Source organism: Ambystoma mexicanum, chromosome 12, assembly GCF_040938575.1.
Source record: "Ambystoma mexicanum isolate Mex_15411 chromosome 12, UKY_AmexF1_1, whole genome shotgun sequence".
In the NCBI taxonomy this organism is placed as follows: Eukaryota; Metazoa; Chordata; class Amphibia; order Caudata; family Ambystomatidae; genus Ambystoma; species Ambystoma mexicanum.
The window spans coordinates 1224484719-1224510031 of record NC_090936.1 but is presented as its reverse complement, the minus strand read 5'-3'; the positions used below and the strand labels follow the sequence as shown (position 1 = coordinate 1224510031).

The 25313-nt window shown below is 46.1% G+C and overlaps 1 protein-coding gene across 5 annotated transcripts in view; it reads right to left on the bottom strand.

Moving 5' to 3' along the window:
- CHPT1 (choline phosphotransferase 1) overlaps positions 1-25313 on the bottom strand; it is a 759006-nt gene that overhangs the window by 587305 nt on the left and 146388 nt on the right. For all 5 annotated transcript variants that reach the window (XR_011281925.1, XR_011281924.1, XM_069629892.1 and 2 more), the window contains exon 2: positions 24406-24553. Coding sequence is in view for 3 of the 5 variants with exons in the window: in XM_069629892.1 (XP_069485993.1) it covers positions 24406-24553 (148 nt within the window). In the remaining 2 variants the exon portion in view is untranslated. The remainder of the gene's footprint in view (positions 1-24405; positions 24554-25313) is intronic.

Here is a 25313-nt window from a genome sequence, read left to right as displayed (position 1 = left end):
ATCGGCGAGATCACTTGGCCGGGAGGGGAAATATTGGCTCCCTCCGGTGGCTGTGACCAGGCCACCCTAGCCCGGACCGCAGAGGAGAAACGCAGCGCACCTGCGGCAACTGAGGCCCCCCAACATTTCCCGCAGTTGGAAGCGGTGCAGTTAGGCCTGGTGGACGGGGAGGGAAGAGCATGCACTGTTCTCGATGGCTGGGCGACCCACCACCATATAGCAAGCACTGAGCAGTGCAACCATCACATCGGCAACACAAAGGCCATTGCGATCCCTACGCAACGCTGAGGCTGAGGACACCTGCAGTGGCAACTTGAAGCACAATAGAGGCCAGGGCTGCGAGAGCAGACGGCACCCGTCTCGGAGTACAGAGCAGTTGCAGATACATCCGCCATACTGCATACATAATGCACTGAAATGGAGCGACGCCGGCATAGAGAACGGCACAGTGAGGCGTCCTCTTCTTTAAGGGAATTCTGGTTTTGAAGTGCTGGTGCCTGCTACGGTGGAACTACAGTTCCCAAAAATACTGATAAAACCAGAAAGACCAGTGTCGGCATGTTCACGTCGCTGCCCAGAGATAGGGATGGCGGGGTGGATGGTGTGTGGAGAGGTAGCCTCGGACAGACGTTCATAGTGGCTGCTGCGCAAATTCAAAAGTGCTATTAGCCTGCAAGTAAGGAACGAGAATATACCCTAATGTTGCATCAGGGTTGCTCCAACTCACGCCATTGCAATCAGGGACCTCCTGCCAGCACTGCGCATTAGTGTAAACAAAATATAGGGCAAAACACCTTCTTGCCCAGGAAACCATAGAAACATGGGTCGTTTCAGAGCGCAAGAGCGGATGGACTGTCAGATAGGCAACGAAGGAGGACGGAACACCAACCTACTGCCCCTCAATGACTGAAGGGGGAAGAGGGCAAGTACTAGCAACACCTTGTGGGCGCTATTGGGCACATCTGGATTAAGGATATCCACAGGCACTACACATAGGCATAGACGAACCTGCGGGGAATCCCATACACCGCCCCCACACAATCAGGGGTACTAGTGAGATCGTTGGACAGGAAGAGGCGCTTGGCAAGGGATAAAGGTGGACAAGTACGACTTAGGACAGCACCTCATTTGATGAACCTTCATCCGTTTGACAACTCTCTGAAACTGGTCCTGGTAGCGGAAGAGCTGGAGTCAGGAACGTCTCCTGTCAGACACAATAGTGACAAGTGCTCCAGGAGAGCAACGCCTGGTCATAGCGTATCCATCCTGCACAGCCCTCGGAGCGGCAGAGATGTTCCAAGTCTGGCAAGGGGGGTAAATAGCAGTCCAAACTGCACTTTGACATGCCCCCCCAAGCCAGAAACAGCAAATCAATAGCAGAAGTTCCAGAGAATCAGAGCCAGACTGCACCACAGGACTTGGCAGGGGCGTTTCAAGACATTAAGGTGATGTTCACACAGCTGCAAACCAGCATACAGTCCCTGGACGGGAAGCTTGACACTCACCTGCAAAGTCGACCACATGCAAGTCTGCATGGATAAACATAGTGAAAGACTAGACGAGGAGGAAGGAAGGGTGTGCAGATGAGTCCACAACGGTGGCCAGCGAGATGACACAGGTGAGACGTGTGCTGAAGGAGCTCACAGAGAAACAGGACGATCTAGAATCCAGATCACGAAGGAATAATCTTAGAATAATTGGAATCCCAGAGTCGATGGAGCAGAGGAACATGGAACCTCTTGTAGAGGAGATGCTGCGGGAAGGCTGGGGCTGGAGGAATTCTCAGCGGTTTGCATAGTTGAAAGCTGGATACCCAGTGGAAGGAGGCGATTCCAGGTGCGTCACCTCGCCCGATCATAGCTTTCATGCTGAATTACAGTGATAGAGACGTTGCCCTCCGTAAAGCTCGAGAGAAGGGGACAGTGACATACAAAGGAGACACGATCAAACTCTTTCCGGATTTCTGCAACAAAGTGCAAGCATCTAGGAGGACGTACACTGAAGTCAATAACTGAGGGATAGGGGCATCCGTTAGGCCATGTTGTTCCCGGCTAAGCTACACATTGAACATGAAGGACAAGCGCTCTTCTTTCAAACTCTGGAAGAGGCCACTGCCTTCTTAGAAACGCTACCAAGGAATCCTCGGCCACGAGGGAACAATGGATGACATTGAGCTAAATGAAGCATATCCTTTAACAACACACAACACTTAGTCTGATTAGGCTCATTTTTGAGGATGCTGGGGCAACCACGCATCTCTAAGGGTGGGGTGGAGGGCTGGTCTCATCCCTCGAGCGGAAGCACAAGTTATGTTCATGGTTGGGGTGGGCAGTTCGCTGATATGTTGAGGTAATCAGCCGGGGGGGCTGAGGGAGTGAGAAGAATGGAAGACCTGAGTTGCTCACAGAGTTGACCAATTACAAGGTCAGATTCTAGTTGGGCAAAGGAGACCTTCAGCTAATGTCTCCTTCATTTACACTCACATTCTGTGTTCACTGAACTTAATTACATGTTGCTTTTCACCTATTTGCTAGTTATTTTCCAAATGTATTAGCGCATTCATCACGCTGTGTAAACTTGCAAATGTGTCAATTGTACTTAATTACATGTTGGTTTTCACCTATTTGCTAGTTGTTTTCCAAATGTGTTAGCACATTCATCACGCTGTGTAAACTTGCAATTGTGTCAATTGTACTTAATTACATGTTGGTTTTCACCTATTTGCTAGTTGTTTTCCAAATGTGTTAGCACATTCATCACGCTGTGTAAACTTGCAAATGTGTCAATTGTACTTAATTACATGTTGGTTTTCACCTATTTGCTAGTTGTTTTCCAAATGTGTTAGCACATTCATCACGCTGTGTAAACTTGCAAATGTGTCAATTGTACTTAATTACATGTTGGTTTTCACCTATTTGCTAGTTGTTTTCCAAATGTGTTAGCACATTCATCACGCTGTGTAAACTTGCAAATGTGTCAACTGTACTTAATTACATGTTGGTTTTCACCTATTTGCTAGTTGTTTTCCAAATGTGTTAGCACATTCATCACGCTGTGTAAACTTGCAAATGTGTCAATTGTACTTAATTACATGTTGGTTTTCACCTATTTGCTAGTTGTTTTCCAAATGTGTTAGCACATTCATCACGCTGTGTAAACTTGCAAATGTGTCAATTGTACTTAATTACATGTTGGTTTTCACCTATTTGCTAGTTGTTTTCCAAATGTGTTCGCACATTCATCACGCTGTGTAAACTTGCAATTGTGTCAATTGTACTTAATTACATGTTGGTTTTCACCTATTTGCTAGTTGTTTTCCAAATGTGTTAGCACATTCATCACGCTGTGTAAACTTGCAAATGTGTCAATTGTACTTAATTACATGTTGGTTTTCACCTATTTGCTAGTTGTTTTCCAAATGTGTTAGCACATTCATCACGCTGTGTAAACTTGCAAATGTGTCAATTGTACTTAATTACATGTTGGTTTTCACCTATTTGCTAGTTGTTTTCCAAATGTGTTAGCACATTCATCACGCTGTGTAAACTTGCAAATGTGTCAATTGTACTTAATTACATGTTGGTTTTCACCTATTTGCTAGTTGTTTTCCAAATGTGTTCGCACATTCATCACGCTGTGTAAACTTGCAAATGTGTCAACTGTACTTAATTACATGTTGGTTTTCACCTATTTGCTAGTTGTTTTCCAAATGTGTTAGCACATTCATCACGCTGTGTAAACTTGCAAATGTGTCAATTGTACTTAATTACATGTTGGTTTTCACCTATTTGCTAGTTGTTTTCCAAATGTGTTCGCACATTCATCACGCTGTGTAAACTTGCAAATGTGTCAATTGTACTTAATTACATGTTGGTTTTCACCTATTTGCTAGTTGTTTTCCAAATGTGTTAGCACATTCATCACGCTGTGTAAACTTGCAAATGTGTCAATTGTACTTAATTACATGTTGGTTTTCACCTATTTGCTAGTTGTTTTCCAAATGTGTTAGCACATTCATCACGCTGTGTAAACTTGCAATTGTGTCAATTGTACTTAATTACATGTTGGTTTTCACCTATTTGCTAGTTGTTTTCCAAATGTGTTCGCACATTCATCACGCTGTGTAAACTTGCAAATGTGTCAATTGTACTTAATTACATGTTGGTTTTCACCTATTTGCTAGTTGTTTTCCAAATGTGTTCGCACATTCATCACGCTGTGTAAACTTGCAAATGTGTCAATTGTACTTAATTACATGTTGGTTTTCACCTATTTGCTAGTTGTTTTCCAAATGTGTTAGCACATTCATCACGCTGTGTAAACTTGCAAATGTGTCAATTGTACTTAATTACATGTTGGTTTTCACCTATTTGCTAGTTGTTTTCCAAATGTGTTCGCACATTCATCACGCTGTGTAAACTTGCAAATGTGTCAATTGTACTTAATTACATGTTGGTTTTCACCTATTTGCTAGTTGTTTTCCAAATGTGTTCGCACATTCATCACGCTGTGTAAACTTGCAAATGTGTCAATTGTACTTAATTACATGTTGGTTTTCACCTATTTGCTAGTTGTTTTCCAAATGTGTTAGCACATTCATCACGCTGTGTAAACTTGCAAATGTGTCAATTGTACTTAATTACATGTTGGTTTTCACCTATTTGCTAGTTGTTTTCCAAATGTGTTAGCACATTCATCATGCTGTGTAAACTTGCAATTGTGTCAATTGTACTTAATTACATGTTGGTTTTCACCTATTTGCTAGTTGTTTTCCAAATGTGTTGGCACATTCATCACGCTGTGTAAACTTGCAAATGTGTCAATTGTACTTAATTACATGTTGGTTTTCACCTATTTGCTAGTTGTTTTCCAAATGTGTTAGCACATTCATCATGCTGTGTAAACTTGCAATTGTGTCAATTGTACTTAATTACATGTTGGTTTTCACCTATTTGCTAGTTGTTTTCCAAATGTGTTAGCACATTCATCACGCTGTGTAAACTTGCAAATGTGTCAATTGTACTTAATTACATGTTGGTTTTCACCTATTTGCTAGTTGTTTTCCAAATGTGTTAGCACATTCATCATGCTGTGTAAACTTGCAAATGTGTCAATTGTACTTAATTACATGTTGGTTTTCACCTATTTGCTAGTTGTTTTCCAAATGTGTTAGCACATTCATCACGCTGTGTAAACTTGCAAATGTGTCAATTGTACTTAATTACATGTTGGTTTTCACCTATTTGCTAGTTGTTTTCCAAATGTGTTAGCACATTCATCACGCTGTGTAAACTTGCAAATGTGTCAATTGTACTTAATTACATGTTGGTTTTCACCTATTTGCTAGTTGTTTTCCAAATGTGTTAGCACATTCATCACGCTGTGTAAACTTGCAATTGTGTCAATTGTACTTAATTACATGTTGGTTTTCACCTATTTGCTAGTTGTTTTCCAAATGTGTTAGCACATTCATCACGCTGTGTAAACTTGCAAATGTGTCAATTGTACTTAATTACATGTTGGTTTTCACCTATTTGCTAGTTGTTTTCCAAATGTGTTAGCACATTCATCATGCTGTGTAAACTTGCAAATGTGTCAATTGTACTTAATTACATGTTGGTTTTCACCTATTTGCTAGTTGTTTTCCAAATGTGTTAGCACATTCATCATGCTGTGTAAACTTGCAAATGTGTCAATTGTACTTAATTACATGTTGGTTTTCACCTATTTGCTAGTTGTTTTCCAAATGTGTTAGCACATTCATCATGCTGTGTAAACTTGCAAATGTGTCAATTGTACTTAATTACATGTTGGTTTTCACCTATTTGCTAGTTGTTTTCCAAATGTGTTAGCACATTCATCATGCTGTGTAAACTTGCAAATGTGTCAATTGTACTTAATTACATGTTGGTTTTCACCTATTTGCTAGTTGTTTTCCAAATGTGTTAGCACATTCATCATGCTGTGTAAACTTGCAAATGTGTCAATTGTACTTAATTACATGTTGGTTTTCACCTATTTGCTAGTTGTTTTCCAAATGTGTTAGCACATTCATCATGCTGTGTAAACTTGCAAATGTGTCAATTGTACTTAATTACATGTTGGTTTTCACCTATTTGCTAGTTGTTTTCCAAATGTGTTAGCACATTCATCATGCTGTGTAAACTTGCAAATGTGTCAATTGTACTTAATTACATGTTGGTTTTCACCTATTTGCTAGTTGTTTTCCAAATGTGTTAGCACATTCATCATGCTGTGTAAACTTGCAAATGTGTCAATTGTACTTAATTACATGTTGGTTTTCACCTATTTGCTAGTTGTTTTCCAAATGTGTTAGCACATTCATCATGCTGTGTAAACTTGCAATTGTGTGTACTGTATTTCAGACACAACTATGGTCAAACTCCACTGTATTTCACCACAATGTTCATCATGAATTGCTGTTCATAAAAATACTCAAATAATATGTAAAGCAAAACCAGAATATCAGCTAATTAATAAAAAGCTGGTATCACCAAAAATCAAGGATATATGTGTTCATTAAGCAGTTTGCTTTTGTCTTAAATGGGAATACCCCATTTAATTGGGTGTTCACAAGGGTTCAAACCATTATGCATTTAAATTATATTGCATGCACTTGAATTCTAGAGGGTAGGACAACCTGCCAGTTACAGAGTTGCTCACAGACAGTTGGGGAGGGAGGGGGGGTCTGCAGGTCACACACTTATTGGGGTTGTCAGTGGGAGAGGGCGTGGGGGACAAGAACGGTACGAATACTGCATCACATATGTGCTGGTCGGAGTTCACATGGTATGAACGAAAGAAATTGATCTTGGTGGTCGGCCTCCTGGGAAAATGCATATTCTAACAAAGGGCAATGGCAACACTTAGTTTTGTTACCTGGAACGTCAGGGGACTAAATAACCCGTCAAAGTCCGGAAAGGTCCTTCTGTACATGCAGCAGCATCAGGACGGGATTGCCTTTTTACAAGAGACTCAAGTAACATCGGAGGCGGAGTCTAAGATTGGGAAAATGTGGGGCTGCCATAGATACTTTTCGTCATATTCACTGTATGCAAGGGGAGTGGGCATCCTTATTCACAGCTCTGTTGGGTTCCGCCAGACCAATGTTGTCAAGGATAGGGAACGCAGGGCTCTTGTGGTCCGGGGTATCATCCAAGGGAAATTATACACACTAGTTAACTATTATGGGCCAAACCAGGATGTAGTAAGACACGTTGGACTGGATAGATCAGCAGTTGGGGAAGGGGCCACAGGGGGAGATAATTTAGGCTGGTGATTTCAATGCAGTCATGAACCCTGCTTGTGATCAACCTGGGAGGCCCACCGGTCAGGGGGGGAGGGACGAGCAAGATACTGGGCATGGCTCTCACATGCGAGGTCAAGGATGTTTGAAGGGTCAGAAACCGGAATGAGCGACAATACACAAGCCACTCTGTGCCGCACAACCAGGCATCACGACTGGACTTCTTGGTGTCACAGTCACGATTGGAACAGGTGATGGAGGTGAGAATCTTTGCCGCACCCTGTCAGACCATGCCCCAGTAATGCTGAGCATTGAGCTGGCAGGCGGGACGAAGGAGAGACCCCCCCTGGTGCTTCAAAAGCGAATGTCTCACAGATGCTGTGTTCCGGGAAGGTCTAACGCCAGCCATAGATAGCTTTTTTTTCATTAATGAGGGGTTAGTGAGATCAGCAGGAACGCTATGGGAATGTTTCAAGTGCATGGTTAGAGGGGAGTGTATATCCAGGGAAGTGGGAATACTATGACAAATTAGAGGGGAACTGGCTGATAAAGAAATAAAGAAAGCAATATAAGAGCAATGCAGATGAACGCCCCGACCCCAAAAAAATCGAGAACAAGCAGAGATCCTGCAATAACTGCAGGATTTCCAGGCATTAGCGCTAATGGAGGTTAAATACATTGGGGACCAGGCGGCAATACGCCAATATGGGGAGGGCCAGTCCCCAAGGAGGACACTGGCAAGTGCAAAAAAGATGGACGATTTCAGGGGCAGGATCTCGGTGATAACGGATGTGCAAGGGGTGGACTGATTTGAGGACAGAGATAGCACAGCAGTTCATGGGTTTTATGGTCAACTGTACTCTTCCCAGACACAGGCCGAAATAGATACATATCCGAGTCAGGTAGCCTTGCATTGGTGCACAGACGATCAGAGGGAACAGCTGAACCGTCCATTGACATTGGCGGAAGTGCTGAATGCCATCAAATCCTTGTCCGATGGAAATATCACTGGGACCTGATGGATTGCCAGCGGAATTCTACAAACACTACGCTGATGGGCTTGCCCCCACCTGCTAGAAATGGTTCAATGTAGCCTGGAGGATGGGCACCGGCCTGATTCTTTGAGGGAGGCAATGGTTGTGGTGCTATTAAAACTGGATAAGCCCAGTAACGACTGTTCCTCCTACCGCTCGATATCGCTCATCAATGTAGACAATACAATCTTAGCAAAAGTACTAGCATCCCGACTGTTGCCTATGATGCCAGTGATGGTGAGGGGGGGGACCAGGCGGGCTTTACCTCAGGGCGCTCCACCTCATACGGGCTCAGGAGAATGTTCGGGCTGTTTGCAGCAGTGCGACAAGAGGACCCAATAGTGGCAGCCCTTCTTGACGCCACCAAAGCATTTGATCCGGTGGAGTGGCCGTTTCTCTTCTCTGTACTGCGGCGCATGGGGATGGGGGAGCAGTACATTGCCATGGTCTTGCTACTATACACACAGCCGGTAGCCAAAATAAGGGTGAACTGTCAGTTAACACCGACTATAGCATTGGAAAGGGGGAGGCGGCAGGGGTGCCCCCTCTCGCCATTACGGTTCGCCCTGGCTATAGAACAGCTGGCAGAGAGAGTAAGGGAAATGCACCTGCACCGCGGAATCCAACTACACATTCATAGGGTGCTGATATAATTATATGCCAATGATATGGTGCTGTTCATCACGGATCCCAGAACTAACTTAGACCCAATAATAAGGGATGTGCAGAAGTTTGGGGCACTATCTGGGCTAAAAGTAAATGCATCTAAAATCGGTCCTTTTTCCATTAACAGAGGGGTACCGGGACGGGTGGGGTTTCCAATGGCACCTTGGCGTCATCTTTGTCTCCACACTTTCCTTCTCGGGCCATATCTCTGAGGTCTCTTCCGACTGCACCTCCTCAGGTATTCTGCCTTTCCTCTCCTTCCCCCAAAAGCTCATGGTATCCCAAGCTCTGGTGCTCTCTAGCTTGGACTATTGTTACAGCCTCTTTCTAAAGCTACCTGCCTCTACTCTCTGCCCTCTACAATTTATCCAGAACAGGACTGCAAGACTTGTCCTTGGCATCAAGCCCTGGGATCGTATCTCTCCAGCTTTGAAATCTCTCCATTGGCTCCCAGCGGATGCAAGGATTAAATTCAAAACCCTCTGCATTGTCCACAAGGCTTTCTGGGGCCTGGGTCCAAAATACCTTCAGCTATCCCTCCGCAAATACCTCCCCTCTCAAGCTCTTCGCTCCTCTACCTCTAACTCCCTCAGGGTCAGTCGTTTTTCAAAGAAACGAGCTGGGGGTAGATCTCTATCTTTTTCTGCACTTATTCAGACTTACCCAGTCTGCTGCCTTAAACACAGCACTTGCCACTTGCTGGCTGCACTACCACAGTTTGCCTCAATTTTCTATTTATTTTATTTATCTGCGCTCCTCGGCTTCTGCACTTTCCACTCTCCCCCTTCCATGCACTTTTTCCCTTTTCCCTTTCCCATGCACTTGCCCCCCTTTCCATGCACTTTTTCCCTTTTCCCTTTCCCATGCACTTGCCCCCCTTCCATGCACTTTTTCCCTTTTCCCTTTCCCATGCACTTGCCCCCCTTCCATGCACTTTTTCCCTTTTCCCTTTCCCATGCACTTGCCCCCCTTCCATGCACTTTTTCCCTTTTCCCTTTCCCATGCACTTGCCCCCTTCCATGCACTTTTTCCCTTTTCCCTTTCCCATGCACTTGCCCCCCTTCCATGCACTTTTCCCTTTCCCATGCACTTGCCCCCCTTCCATGCACTTTTTCCCTTTTCCCTTTCCCATGCACTTGCCCCCCTTCCATGCACTTTTTCCCCTTTTCCCTTTCCCATGCACTTGCGCGTTCTCAATGTCACTGGGCCTAGTAAGATTGTTTTATGTTGTGCTGTGTTCTCCCTTGTCCCCTCCCTTGCCTAGTCACGCTCTGAAACACTTGTGTACGAGCCCACTACAAATAAAATATCATATCACATGATCCAAACTCTCTACCTGGGGATCAAAATAGCAAGGGATAAAGTGGTGTACAGCAGCAACTATCAGAGGGTCCTGGAGGAAGCGAAGGAGGCCATGTCTAGATGGAGGAGCCTTCCTCTTAACCTCTGTGGCTGGATGGCTGTTGTTAAAATGACCTTACGCCCTAAGACATGTGGAGGTAGAGAGGTCAATCACTGCACCAGCGTTGCTGTGATCAATCATCCCAACAGCACCAGGCAGAGCACAACGGACATCACACATGGTAGACGCAACATGCAAAGCCTGGACCCGTATACAACGCAAGTCTAGGACGGAGGTCCTCTATTCCACTATACTTCCCGTGATGCATGTGTTACGCTCACCTGGCTCCCACAGGGGCGTCAATCTGAACTGGACAGCTGCAGCCTCCACCAATGTGACGCGTAGTACCGAGATGACGGACTGGACTGGCCCACCTAGCTTTGTTTGCTTGGCCCGTAGGAATATTCTTCTGCAAATGGAGAAAGGGAATTAACCAACCGTGGAGTTGAGCGTTAAACCTCCCCCACTCCCGCTGTTCTCCCCACTGATCACCTTTGATGTCCTCTCTTATAGTCTCACCTGATGGTTTGGAAAGATGAGCTCTCCATCCTGCATTGAGCGCAGGGGCGCGTTGATGACCAGTTGCTTCACTGGCTCGAAGGAATTGGTGAGTTCCAGAACAATATTGACTCTGAGATTCCCAGCAAGACGCCGTAAGTATGTAGTTCGTAAGAGTTCAAATGTCTGACTTTCACTCTTGTCCGATTACTTGCAGGTTGCAGCTTGACCCTAGCGAAGAGTTCCTCGTGGCAACCGGTAATATTCAGGTAAGGATTTGTATTATCTAACACAGTTCGTTAAAATAATGTCAATATGTAACCTGTTGCTTTCTCCCTTATTCAGGCGCTGAGAGAAAATATGAAGTCTTGGGGAATAATGCCTCCGGCGGTAAAATCTGGTAAGTCTATTGTGGTGAGGAGGTTTCCCCTTGTTTGTCCCTTTGTTTCACCTTGCTGTCCTTTTGTTTCCCCTTAGGGGTCGGGGTTCGGCGAGGATGCAGTGGAAGCTGCGCCGACCCGTGAAGAGGAATAGTACCCCCGGTGGTAAAATCAGGTAAGTCAATGGGTGGTAACTAATATTGCCTCTGTGTATTCCCTTGGCTCACCTTGCTGTTCTTGTCTTCCCCTTAGGTGCCGGAGTGCGGCGGGAGCATGCAAAAGGATGGGGTGGAATGTGAAGATGCTGCGAAGGCCGGTGAGTTCAGCTCGGCGCTGCTGCAGGTGAGGCGACGCGCTTAAAATAACTTCTTTCTTCCAGCTCGAAGGCACGATGGATCGAGAATTCAGGTAAGGATCAAAGGTATTGCTCTTGTTCTAACCTTTTCTCCTTCTCTCCCCTTTTTCTAGGAGCTCCGGACTCGAGGCGGGCGTGGCAGAAGACTGGATGCAGACTTGCAGGCACGGTGAGCGTTACGCTGCTGGATGCAGAATAACGCGAAGCGTGTGCTGCTCTTCGGGCATGGTTTAAATAGCCTCCAAAGTAGTCCCAGGTAAGTATTCCTCCCCAGCCCCACCCGAGTAAAAAAATAGTCCCTTATGTAAAGTAGTCCCTTCCAAGCCTCCTTTGGCTTGGAGCTCTTGCAGCATGGTCTGCATCAGGTGAGTTTGCAGCATGGTCTGCATCAGGTAAGTTGAAATCTATGAGCCTGGCGCCTATGGCGCCAGGACTGACTCTCCATATGAGCCTGGCGCCATAGGCGCCAGGACTGCACCCAAATAGCCCCTAGCAGGGGTTGTTGGGTTTGCTTAGTATAACTTGATGCCTGCTTCCGGGGTTGCTGGACTTGGTCTGGGTCCCCGGGGGTAGGCATCATGACAGCATGTACCAGGGATTCCCATCACCATCGAGGTGGGGTTTGTAGCTTTGGTGAAGAGATTGGGTGTGACACATTTTGGGGAACTCTTCCCCAAAGGGAAGTTTATAACACTGGGTATGTTGAGAGAGAGATGGGGGAATTATTAGCCTTGGGCATATTCCTGTACTACAGGTTGAAGGTAGCCCTGCGTCAACTGTTCGCAACCTTCCCTGAACAACCACAGATCTCCCGCATGCTAGATAGACTGCTTCCGGAAGGCCTGGGCAGTAGGGTAACATCAGGATTGTACACTATGTGCATGAGCTCTGGTGGGTGGTGAAGTCCTCGCCACGGCGGAAATGGGAGTAGAACTTCGGATTGGAAAACTCAGAAGAAATGTGGAAATATTGCTGCGAGATGACCAGGAAAGGGGCTATCAATGCGAGGTTTAAACTGATTCATTTTAAGAATTTACACCAATTTTCTTACACAACGGCTAAGCTGAAGGAATACTTCCCCGATACCCTGGCAGATGCGCCACATGCAACAGTGAGCTTGCAGATTTCCTCCATATGGCCTGGGGCTGCTCGACCATAAAACATTTTTGGGAACAGGTATTCGAGACAGTCAGCGGTGTCATGGGCCAGGAGATAGAGCCAGACCGGATGATGGCTTTGCTGCGATACACTAGAAGGGAGCCCAAACAAACTTTAAAACTTGTTGGGTTGCTTCCGATATTGGCTAAAAGGCAGGTAGCGATGGTGTGGGGGGCAGGAGGGAACAAAGCCCACAGTTCTCTCAATGGAATGCAGATGTCCTATATTGTAACTATATGGAAAGTGGTTGGGGGTCAATGACAGAACAGATGTGGCAATAGAGGGATGTGGGATGCTTACACGCACCTTCTAATAGGTCAATCTGACGAGAGCGTTGGAACCCCTGTCACGCCGTAGACTAAACTACAGAACAACGAGGGGTGCAAGACATGACTGAATTACAGTAATGTACCTAAAGGACACAGAGCCAGCACCTGTCCATCAAAAGCACTGAACTGGAGGTGATACCATGTGATGTATACGCAAGTCGAGATACGATGGACAGTATGTAATAACTGAAATGTGGAATATACCGGGGGAAGGGAGGAGGGATGTTGGGATTGTTGGCACATGGTGCCTGCTATGGTTTAAATGCTAAGTAAAAAAAAAAAGACGACCTCAAAATTAATGTAATTACAGCCCAGATCCACATCAGTGCAACAACTGCCGTTTGTTTGACCGATCTTGCAGATTCAACACAAAACGAAGCCGACTGATAGCAAATCAATTCTAATAGCGATGACAACACAAGACCTTGCCTTTCCTTTATCAGCTACACCACTGGTCTTGCCAAACCGTATGTCTCGTCTTTCACCTCCAATTCCATCTATGTTATCGATCTCTTCCACATTGTCAAAGTCACCCATTATGTTCACTAACTGCCCTCACAAGTCCTCAAAGCTATCCATATCCTTCACTCAACCCACTCCTATGAAAACAGTACCAGTTCTCCCATCCATTCCTACCTCTCCTAAAATAATTGTCCCACCTTTTAAAGAAATTACCATGCAGGTTATGAACACAGCATTATTTTCCATAACAAAACTTTACGAAACACTTGATTCTAAAATTAACACTGAAACACACCTTCTAACCTAACTTCTAAGTCTCCACACAGCTGATGTGCCAAATAATGTTGGTCAATGCAGAAGCACAGAGAAATCACCAGAACCTAGCATGGTTGCCCCTTTGCGGGATGGCGCTCCTACTTTAAACAAATCTATTTCTCTTCATCATACAATGATTCAACAACAAACAACCAGCTCAGTTGCGTTTCACAGGTAAACACTAAGATCTTAGTACCTCTGAAGCCTAATATGGAACAGTCAACATCATCGACTGTGTCGAAACAAACCTTCAAAATCTTTACTAAACCCAAAAGAAGCCCTAACTCAACACCCTCAGTTTAAAAAAAAAAAAATCAAACGGGCCCCACCAACTAACTGATCGAATTCTCGTCACTTCATACATTAACCTCATCAAAGAATTCCTCGCAAACCGCCTCTGCTGCTATCACAAAGAAATATACTAAGATAACCCAAAAGAAAAAAGCAATACAGCAGAATCCGACCAATATTACTTAAATGCAAAAGAAAAAAAAGGGCCCTCCTCGGGATCAAAGTTGGTTTATGGTTACTGGTTAGGGGTCTGTTAGGGAGTTTTGGGGGGTGGGGTAGGGGGCAATTCCGGAAGAGAGTTGGGACCACAGCACTCGTGCTAAAAAGGCAGCCAATATGGGCCGGTAGATATGGGGAAGATTAGAATTTTAACCTTAAATATAAGTGGCCTGAACTCCCCCGTGAAAAGGAAAAAAGTAGAGAATATGCTCAGGAGGGAGAAGGCTGAAGTGCTCCTGCTACAGGAAACCCATATTAGAGCCCAGGACTGGGGGAAAGTACGCCTAAGAGGGTACAATGTACTGGCACAATCAAATGCTGCAGGCAAGAGAGCAGGGGTAATGATAGCAATAAAGGGGGGAATGGATGCAATACTGGTAGACAAGCAGACAGACAAGGAAGGGAGACTTGCATTCGCCAATATCAAGTTACACAACACCAAGCTAACTCTGGCATCAATCTATGCGCCAAACACGGGCCAAGATGGCTTCCTGCGGGATACATTGGGGAGATTGGAGGGGTTCACGAAAGGAGAGATGTTAATGGGGGGCGATTTTAACATGGCATGGCACCCTCAGACAGACAGGAGCACGGGGGGACTCCACAACCAGGGCATCCCATCCGACCATCTAAATAAAATATGGATAGTTTGGCACTATGCAACGCATGGAGGGAGCTTAAGGGTCACAACAAAGGATATACATGCTACTCGCACGTTCACAATACGATGTCGAGAATAGATTATTTTTGGGTATCGGTCGGGATTCTGGGTAAGGTTCACGGAATGGAACTAGGCCCCATCGCACTGTCAGACCACGCACCGATTTGGCTAGAGTTATCGACCCCAGGGAAAGAGGGAGGCCTATGGCATTGGAAGCTGCCGCAGGAACTGCTATCAGACCGGTGATGGGAGAGGCTATAAGAGATAAAATATCACAGTTCTTTGAGCACAATGACACAGGCGACTTCCCACTGGGAACTATATGGGAGGCGTTTAAGGCAGTAACCAGGGGACACATGATAGCTCTGAAAGCCACTAGAGACAAACAAAGACACAGATGGGAACGAGAACTGGAAAAGAAACTAACAGAGATTTGAGATGAGCTATTGATCCATCCCACCAGAAACTTAAAGAAGGCAATGAGACATACGCAGGGGCAACTGGAACTCCTCTGTAACAAAAAGGCAGAGAAATCCCTCCTTTACCGCAAGCAAAGATTCTACATTAAAGCCAACAAGGCAGATCGATATCTAGCAAGACAACTCTCCGCAAAGCAAAAATCCATGACCATCCGAAACATCAAAAAGGCACAAGGAGAGACACCAACGCGCACCAAAGATATAGGGGAAACATTTAAGGTATTCTATCAAAAATTGTACACTACAGAGCACCCAGATGAGGAAGACCAAAATAGATTCCTGCAGTCACTCCCCATCCCAAAAATACCAGAAGACGCCAAACTAGCACTAGATTCCCAGATAACAGAAAACGAAGTGAAGAAGGCAATAGATGATCTTCCATACAACAAAGCACCCGGCCCGGATGGCTTCACGGCCCCCTTCTATAAAAAATATGCGGACATCCTAACCCCAATCCTCACAAGACTGTTAAACTCCTTCAAAGACAATGGAATGTAACCCCGTCCATGAATGAAGCAAAGTTACTGGTGTTCCATAAACCGGGAAAGGATCCTCCTCGGTTCATATCGACCCATTGCATTAATAAATCTGGACTCTAAAATGTATACGAAAATTCTGGCGGCTAGGCTATCCCCGCTACTACCCTCCCTAATAAACCCGGATCAATCAGGCTTCATCCCGGGGAGGCAAACACACAACAATCTTAGAAGGCTAATTCATCTAATAGAAAAAATAAACATTACTCACGCCCCAGCAAAACTACTATCACTAGATGCCGAAAAGGCTTTTGACTGGGTGGAATGGTCCATACTCTTTAAAACCCTGGAATACATGGGATTTGGGAAACAATACATAAACATGGTCAAAGCCAACTATACCTCCCCATCGATAAGAGTAACGGCCAATGGAGAAGTCACGGAAAGGGTAAGGATCTCTAGGGGAACAAAACAGGGTTGCCCGCTTTCCCTCCTACTATATGCTATCTTTCTGGAGCCGCTATTGATCAAAATAAGGGAATCTATCCAAATAAAGGGGATTGAGATGGCAGGCAGCCAACATAAGGCGATTGCCTATGCAGACGATGAACAAGTTACTCTTACCTGGTAACGTTCTTTCGATGGAATGGTCCGACAACGTATTTCATATCTATGACAGTAATCCCCACAGCTGTGCTGCTTCGGAAAATCTTTCGGCGTCTGCGTCGATACGCTGTCCTCGAGGGCCTCCGTCGAGCCGACGTCACCGGATGTTATAAGTAGGACGCACGACGCCCGTAGCCTCAGTTGTAGTTTTTTCCCAGAACGTGTGGCACCAATCTACTGCCAATATGACCACAGAAAGCCTTGCGGAAATGTAAGATGCAATCGCATAAGAAATTCTGTAGCGGGGTAGGAAGGGAGGGAGCGATATGGAATATGTCGTCGGACCATCCCATCGAAAGAACGTTACCAGGTAAGAGAGTAACTTGTTCTTCGAGGGGATTGGGTCTTCCGACGTATTCCATATCTATGACAGACTCCCAAAGCAGTACGAACGTAAGGAGGTGGGAAAAGAATTTCGAAAATACAAATTTAGAATGCCCAATCAAATTGCAGAGTAAAGGACCGCCTTGCCAAAGGCCAGATCCTGCTCATGGATAGAATCGACAGAGTAGTGATGTACCAAAGTATGGACCGAAGCCCAGGTGGCTGCATCACAGATGTTACAAATAGGAACACCCCTCTGCAGGGCAGTAGAGGCAGCCATACCCCTAGTAGAATGAGCCAGTAAGCCTACCAGAGGGTCCTTACCCGCCAAGCGGTAACATTCAGAAATTGCCAAGATAATCCATCGAGACAAAGTCTGCTTTGTAACAGCCTGTCCCAACCGCCTTGCAGCGTACCCAATAAAGAGTTGATCGTCAACTCTGACCAGGGACATGCGTGAAATGTAGAAGCTTAAAGCTCTCCTAGGATCCAGCCTATGGAGCCTCTCCTCTTCCTTACCAGGATGTGGAGGAGGATAAAATGCTGGAAGAATAACCTTCTGGCTTAAATGAAATTTCGACACCACCTTCAGAAGAAAGGACGGACGGACGGACTCTAAGGACAACCCTGTCCTTATGAAACACAGTGAACGGTGGCTTAACTGAAAGTGCCTGTAACTCACTCACTCTGCGAGCGGAAGTGACCGCAACTAAAAATACAGTTTGAAGAGTTAACAGTCTCAAAGGGCAAGAATGTAAAGGCTCAAACGGAGCACCCATTAGAAACTTGAGAACAAGGTTCAAATCCCAACCAGGCACCTGAAAAGGTGACGGAGGAACACATTAGTGAGCCCTTTTAGAAACTGAGAAATGAAAGGAATGTTTAAATAAGAACACTCCTCAGACGAGCGCTTAAATATGGACAGCGCCGCCAGGTAACCTTTAAGGGTACCCACTTGCAAGCCCCTGTGGGCTAAAGAAATCAAAAAAGACAGAACCACAGGAATGTCACATGAAAAAGCATCCACATTCTTAACCCTGCACCAGACGCAGAACTTTCTCCAACGGCAACGGTACAGGGACTTTGTCGCCGGCCGTCTGGCCGAAAGCAACACCTCCATCACGTCTTCAGGGAGGTCCAAATCCTTATACCTCAACCTTTCAGAAGCCAAGCGTGAAGGTTGAGGGATCTGACCTCTGGATGGAGAACCTGAGCCCCCCTCCTGTAAGAGCAGATCGTCTAGGTAGGGAAGGCGACGTGGAGGGCAGAGGGACAAGTCGAGAAGGTCTGGGTACCACGTCCTCCTGGCCCATGTCGGAGGAATGAGGATCATCCGGGAACCGAACCTCCGTAACCTCCGCAGCACTTGCGGGATGAGGGGGACTGGAGGAAATGCTTACAGCAGTAGGAATGACCACTCCACTACGAACGCGTCTCCTAAGGCTCCTCTTGGAGGAAATTCCCACGAGCAGAACCTTTCGCACTTCCGGTTGACACTGGAGGCGAAGAGATCCACTTGAGGGGTCCCCCATAGGGCGAAGATCTCCAGGAGAATCTCCTGAGCCAACTCCCACTCGTGAGAGATCGCGCTCTGCCTGCTCAGAGCGTCCACCGTCTCGTTTTTGTCTCCGGCCAGATGAACGGCCGAGATCGAAATTTCCTGCTGGATTGCCCAGAACCAGAGCTGCATCGCCTCCCTGCACAGAGGAAGTGACCCGCCCCCCCCCCCACCCCTTTTTGTTGAGGTAGTGCATGGCCACTGTGTTGTCCATCAGAATCAGGACATTCTTTCCTCGCACAGTTGGCAGAAAAGCCTTCAGGGCAAGCCTGACGGCCCTCAGCTCCAACAGATTGATATGGAGTGACAGAGACCAACGACCGCTGACTGTCAGTTCGTTGACATGAGCTCCCCATTCCGCGAGGGACGCGTCCGTTACGATCGTCACCTCTGGCCAGGGCAGCCAAAACAGAGCCCCCTTCATCAGATTGCTTTCGACGGCCCACCACAGAATGTCCTGTGTGACCGAGGACGGCACCTGAACGGGGTCCGACATCCTGCCGGAGGACTGAGACCACTAGAGCTTGAGTGCCCATTGCAAAGATCTCATCCGCAACCTGGCCTCTGGCACCAGAAGAATGCAGGATGCCATGAGGCCGAGAGAGTCCCTCGACGACCTTGGCGCCACAGGCGTCAACGTTTTGTTCGAAGACTTCACAGGTGCAAACGGTTTCGAGGGCGTCAAGACCGGGACCTGGAACGGGCATGACTAGAACGATTCCCCTTGTCCGAGCGGGACCTTTCCCGCGAATCGTGCCGCCCAACCGAGCCCGAAGGCGTACGAGCGGTGTCTCTAGTACGGTCACGCCCGGAGGCCCTCGAGGATAGCGTATCGACATCATCGACGCAGGATGCCGAAAGATTTTCCGAAGCAGCACAGCTGTGGTGATTACTGTCAGACATGGAATACGTCGGAGGACCCAATCCCCTCGAAATGCTAGTAGCGCTAGAGGACCCAGCAAATTCATGGTCTGTACTTTACAAATACTAGAGGCATTTAGGGACATCTCGGGCCTGAAAATAAATAAGAAAAAAATCAGAAATTCTACATTTAGCGGGGAACAGAGAAACTCTGGAAAGGGAGGCGGGATCAATAGGCCTAAAAATAGCGGAAGAGGGTATAAAATATTTGGGTATAACACTCACGCACAGGGTGGACACACTTTACAAATGGAACTACCCCCATTACTTGCCAAAGTGAAAAAAGATCTGGAACAATGGTGCCCGCTAAATATTTCCTGGTGGGGGAGAATCCAATCGGTGAAAATGAACACTCTCCCCAAGCTGCTGTACTACTTTCATGCCCTCCCGATAACAATCCCTAACTCCTTCTTTAAGGTGCTGGCAAAGACAGTTTCATCGTTTATTTGGAACAGGAAATCCCCAAGGGTAGCTAGAACGTCCTAACGACCCACGTCAGAGAGGGGGGAGACTAGCACTCCCACATTTAAAACCTATCACGCGGCGCAACTATGGGTCCTGAAAGAATGGCTGAGCGATGACCAACTAACGATCTGGGTGACCCAGGACAGGGCGGTCGCAAGAACCCCACTGGAAGACCTCCTATGGAAACTTAAGCAACATAGACAACCAAACATTCAAATTAGAGAGATCATGAAAGCCAAACTGAATGCCTGGGACGAACAAACGCGGAAGAGAAACATGACCACGGCCAATGCCCCATTCACACCCATATGCAGAAACCCTCAATTCCCACCGGGACTAGAGCACAGGGCCTTCGAGAAATGGGAAGAGGCAGGGTGCAGAAAAATTGGGGAAATGTTCCAGGACAACGAAGTGAGAACATTTGGAGAATGTAAATCCATGTGGAATCTTACGAGGGCGGACAGGTACAAATATGAGCTACCAGACACTGGTTAACAAAGCCAGAAATAGCGCAGGTGGCGACCAGGGAACTGACCACATTTGAAAAGTATCTCCTTACCAACTCAGGGGACAGGAAGCTAGTCTCCACACTCTACAACTTCATCAATACGCAGGAGGAGGAAATAAAATGGCTTTACATGAAAAAATGGGAAGAAATCACGAACCAACAGTGGCAGGCGTTATGGGCAGACATCCCTAAAATAACACGAGCAGCCCAGACCAGGGAAATGTGGATAAAAATAGTCACCCAACGGCATTACACACCTGAGAGGCTCAACAACATGTACCTGAAAACGTCAGACCGCTGCTGGAGACGCTGCACAGAAACCGGCACGTGGAGGCACATATGGTGGGACTGTCAAGGGGTCAAAGGCTTCTGGACTGAATTGCTCTCGGAAATTAAAAAGATGTTTCCTGAGGCGGATCAAGTGGGGGAGAAAGTCTGGCTTTGCAGATTGAAAGAGCAACAAGCCAAGAAATACACCAAGGCGCAATGGAGAAGTTTTATGGGCTTGGTCATAGCGGCTTGGGCTACAATCGCACAGAACTGGGAGAAGCAAGACCCACCACTTATATACACATGGCTACAAAAGGTCTAGTCACAAAAGACCATGGAAAGGATCACGCACAACCTACAGGGATCAAAGGACTCCTTCATAAAGGAATGGGGGGGTTATCGAATACATACAAGCGGACTATATGGAACAATGGTGCCCCCACAATATTAGAATAACGGACATATTCACCTCTTAGTCAGTCCCGAGAACCACTGAAACAAAGAGAACTCTTCCGGAGGATGATGGGCAGGGGAGGGGGAGGGGGATCTTTTTGGAGGGTATTGTTGGTTCAATGTAAATTGTTTATACGGTGAAAACAATAAAAACATGCTGCTTTCTAACTCTTCTCTTGCTCTCTTTTCTCACTTCAATGAAAGTCAATTTCAGTTGCATTAAAGCAATGATTGTTGTTTGATCTTTGTAGTTGTCATGCAAAGATTCATATAACTTAGGAAAGTGTGCCAGTGTTTTTGTTACTATTGAAGGCAGGGCTGCCTGTAAAGTAGCACATTGGTCATCCTGCGTTCATAAGTTATTTTCATGTCTAGGATTCACTCCATGTACTCCGCTCTTTTGAGCCTTCTCTTTTCGAGAGCTGTAACAATCTGAGCTTTCACTATGTGAATCCTCAGTCTTCAGATGAGTCTCCAATTTGCTCTTTTCTTTGCTGCACATTCATGGGATTTCTAACAGCAGTTCCTGAGTAAGAAGCTCTTATAAGCCCGCCCATAGCTCTGGAGAAGTCCATTCTTTCATTGCTCACCAGTTTGACCTTTTTTTCCCGGCACCATTGATGTGATTGACCGATCAGCGTCTACTTCCAGTATTGTTCGTTTTGCACCTCTTGTTGCCAATAGGATATTTTCTGCATTCGCACGGGGTGTCGACAAATGGCTGGGAGGCAGACTTGTGTCTTCAGTTATATGACTTGTTCCCGTTCTGGTTGTCCGGCTATGTTCTTCGTTAACCACTATATTGGGTGCGCCTAACTTTCCCAGTTGTCGCTTTCGAATTTCTGATATGAAAATCTTGTGTGTCTCGGTGTTCTTTTCTGGCGACTCAAGCACTTGTGTGTTCACCTCAGGGTGCGCATGTGCAGATACTCCTCTCATACGCTCACAGTTTGGTATTATAGGGATTGAGTTTGTAGGAGAGTCTATTGTACGACTACTATTATGAACTGCTGAGTGCGCTAGGGCTCCCCAGGATTCCATTTCTGGTAAGAACAGAGCCTTCTCGGGCGAGACGAGAACAGGCTTGCACTGTTTTTTTCTCATTTATCAGAACTGAGCAGACAGTGGCCACTAAAAGGTCAGCATCTGAAATATCGTGCTATGAATTTTCCATGTTTTCTGATGTAACAGCTGTTTTCTGTGGAATTGTTCCATCTAGCTGATTTGCTAACCGGGAGTTGGTATCTTTAGGTTTGAGTTCCATCTGAGGTTCTTGATGTCAGAAAAGGATATGGAGCGCAGTTTTGTTAGTACACCGCTCGTTTTTTCCGTTTTTTTTTTTAGATGTGGGGGCCCGCTTCGCTTACATGTGGTAAGGTTCCTGTGATCCCCCTCTTTGTTTTGGTTGGGCATTCTATGCCTTGTTGAATTGTGCATGGACCATGAGTTGAAGTCTGCTCAGAGGGTAATGCACCGTTTTCATTTGGCTCCGTGTTCGTGGAAGAAGTTTTGGATCGAGTGGTAGTACCCAGCACCCTCTGCTAACACGCTGCCAACACTCTGTGACGCTCTGCGTCAGGGTTGGGGTTTTAGAAGTTAAGTCCCGCCTCCAAGGTAGAGGCCACTGTAGAAACACTGTAGCACTGCTACAATCCGCTGCACATTTGATGTTAATGTTGCTGTTAAACTAACAAACGCTGGGTGCTCACAAGGAATCAGAGTATCCTGCTGACTGCCGCACTCTGCCAACACTCCGCCATCCTATATTAACTTTTGACCCACTGTATGAACTGCTTGTTCTATTTAAATGGTACCCCACTGCATTTTGCTCCTTAGTATCCTAGGTTAAGTTGTTCGTATTGTTTGTCCCAATGCTTACATTCTCTTCTTCATGCTCATAAACACTAAATGCAAACCAACTCTGCCACTCACACTCAGCAATTGAAAATCCCCTCTGCAGACCTCAAACAGAACTATACACCTGGACATCCGGCTTACACACCATATCCCTGACCAATGCACCCTAGCCCGATGGGCACACAAAACTCATGTCTGGACACATTCCTCTTATATCATTGAGACACTGCATAGAAACAGACTTGCACACAGTAACTGGGGGTTTGTGAAGTGCACACATTAACAGATCAGCAGAGCTACCTTGCATTTTCCCCTCTCTCCCAACTAACCTCACCCCCTTTCAGATCCAGCAATGTGTGTGGATACTATGCATAACATAACTAAGGTGCAGAGATAATCATGGGCTAGTCAACAGCCGGGGTAACAGTCATCTCTCTTGATCCAACAAAATTACTTGGGTGTTTAATCATTCCATACATACAGACCGCACAAGTTTTCCTAAACAAAAGGGAGTCTCATTCAGTCGCCAACAATAGCTCAAATTCTGAATTTCCTACAGTGTATCCGAAAAAAAAATGAATCATAATTAATTTAATTATAAAACTAACCCCGCTCAACATTATCACACCCAATATTTCACTCAAAGTACCACAAACCCTCTTAAAATGCAAAAGAAAATACAAAGCAAATGGGCCTCACTACAAGTTTGACAGGATTCCCATGCTAAACTACCAGAATTCCATCAAACGAACCACCACTTTGTCCGGCGTAATTACTACAGGATTACAGGTGGTGATATGGCTTTGTTAGTCCCAGGACTCCATGGGGATTTTGGCCGAATTACTGCTGGTTGTAATTCTACTAATTTGGCTGTTTATTGGGGGGTAAGGCAGCTGAATTACCTCCAGCATTTTGCTGTAGGTTTTTCCCCCAGCACACCAAAGTTGTAGTAGAGCGGTGCAGTAATGCAGTGGTAACAGAGTTTTTGTCCCGCACTGCCGTAATTGTACTTGTAATGAGACCCATTACGCTGTGTAAGGTAGGCATAGAAGGTCTCTCAGAACCCAGTGTTCATAGTTGAACCTCTGCATAGACTAGAGGAAGAATGCAAGTCTCAGAATGAGAACACTGCAGGCTCTGTTCAGCTGTGAGAATGCTGTGTCTGTCCTTTCCCTGATCCTTACTGCCTGCCTGTATCCCACCACAAATCGCAACACGAGCAAAAGTAGCAACAATGTCAAATTAAACAACTGTAACGTTCATGGAGATGACGTTGGCAGTCAAGTGATGCACTGAGGAAGGCTTTACGTTCAGGGACTAAACTAAATGTTGTCTAACATCATAATCACCACTGCTGCAGTCGCTGGCAGCTGCCCCAGTGATAGGCTCACCTGTGGAGATTGCGTCACAGCCATGGTCGAAGAGTTCACCCAGCGGCGTGCTGGTATTGGTCCTCCGGGCTTGCTTCCCATCAATAGCATCCAATGATTGGTAAGCGAAAAGCCCTGCTGCACACAACAGGAATACCCAACATGGCGCCTGCAAGGAAAGAGAGCAACATTATCAGTACCAGCGGCCCCAACATGGCGCATGCAAGGAAAGAGAACACCTTGATCAGTACCAGGCAGTTGCATTCTCAAATTCGCAAGATATGGAGAACATCCACCAATAGGAGTGCTGAGTTAGCTTTCAAGGATCATTGGCCCCCATGGGGAGCATGAGGCAATGAGTAGACCAGGGAGGGTGTGAGGTATTGAGTCAAGGAATTGCTCAGAAGCGCTAGCCTGTGCGTCTGACTGTGTGGGTCCAGGTATTTCTACAGATGGCACACAAGTGCTGTGATTTGGATACCATTGGTAACCCTGAACAGCTATCAAATATCTATTGAGTAGGCAATCTAAAAGAACAATCATGGTTTAACCCACCAGAAGAGGCATGCCTTGCCCCACGTTGGGTTCACCCTCTTGGAAGACATTGGCTAAATTGTTCTCAGTAACTTTAGGAGGAGCCGAGGACTCGGGTAATAATTTTGAGTAACCACTCGAGTGCACCCTGGATGCAATCTCCAGGACTAATACATGGTGCTTATTCCTAAAATCCCCACTTTTCCCACCCAAAGTTAAGGAGTTTCTAGGGGAAATGAGAGAGGGCGTTTTACAGGGAAAGGTCAGAAGGGGTACTGTCCTTCCTAAATGCACATGGTATGTCGCGGGATATGTTTGCCATTAGCTTCTTTTGGGTAAGTCCAAGTGTGCACAAGAGGTTCCTTGTGTGACCCTTCATCATGCTGGGAGAAATA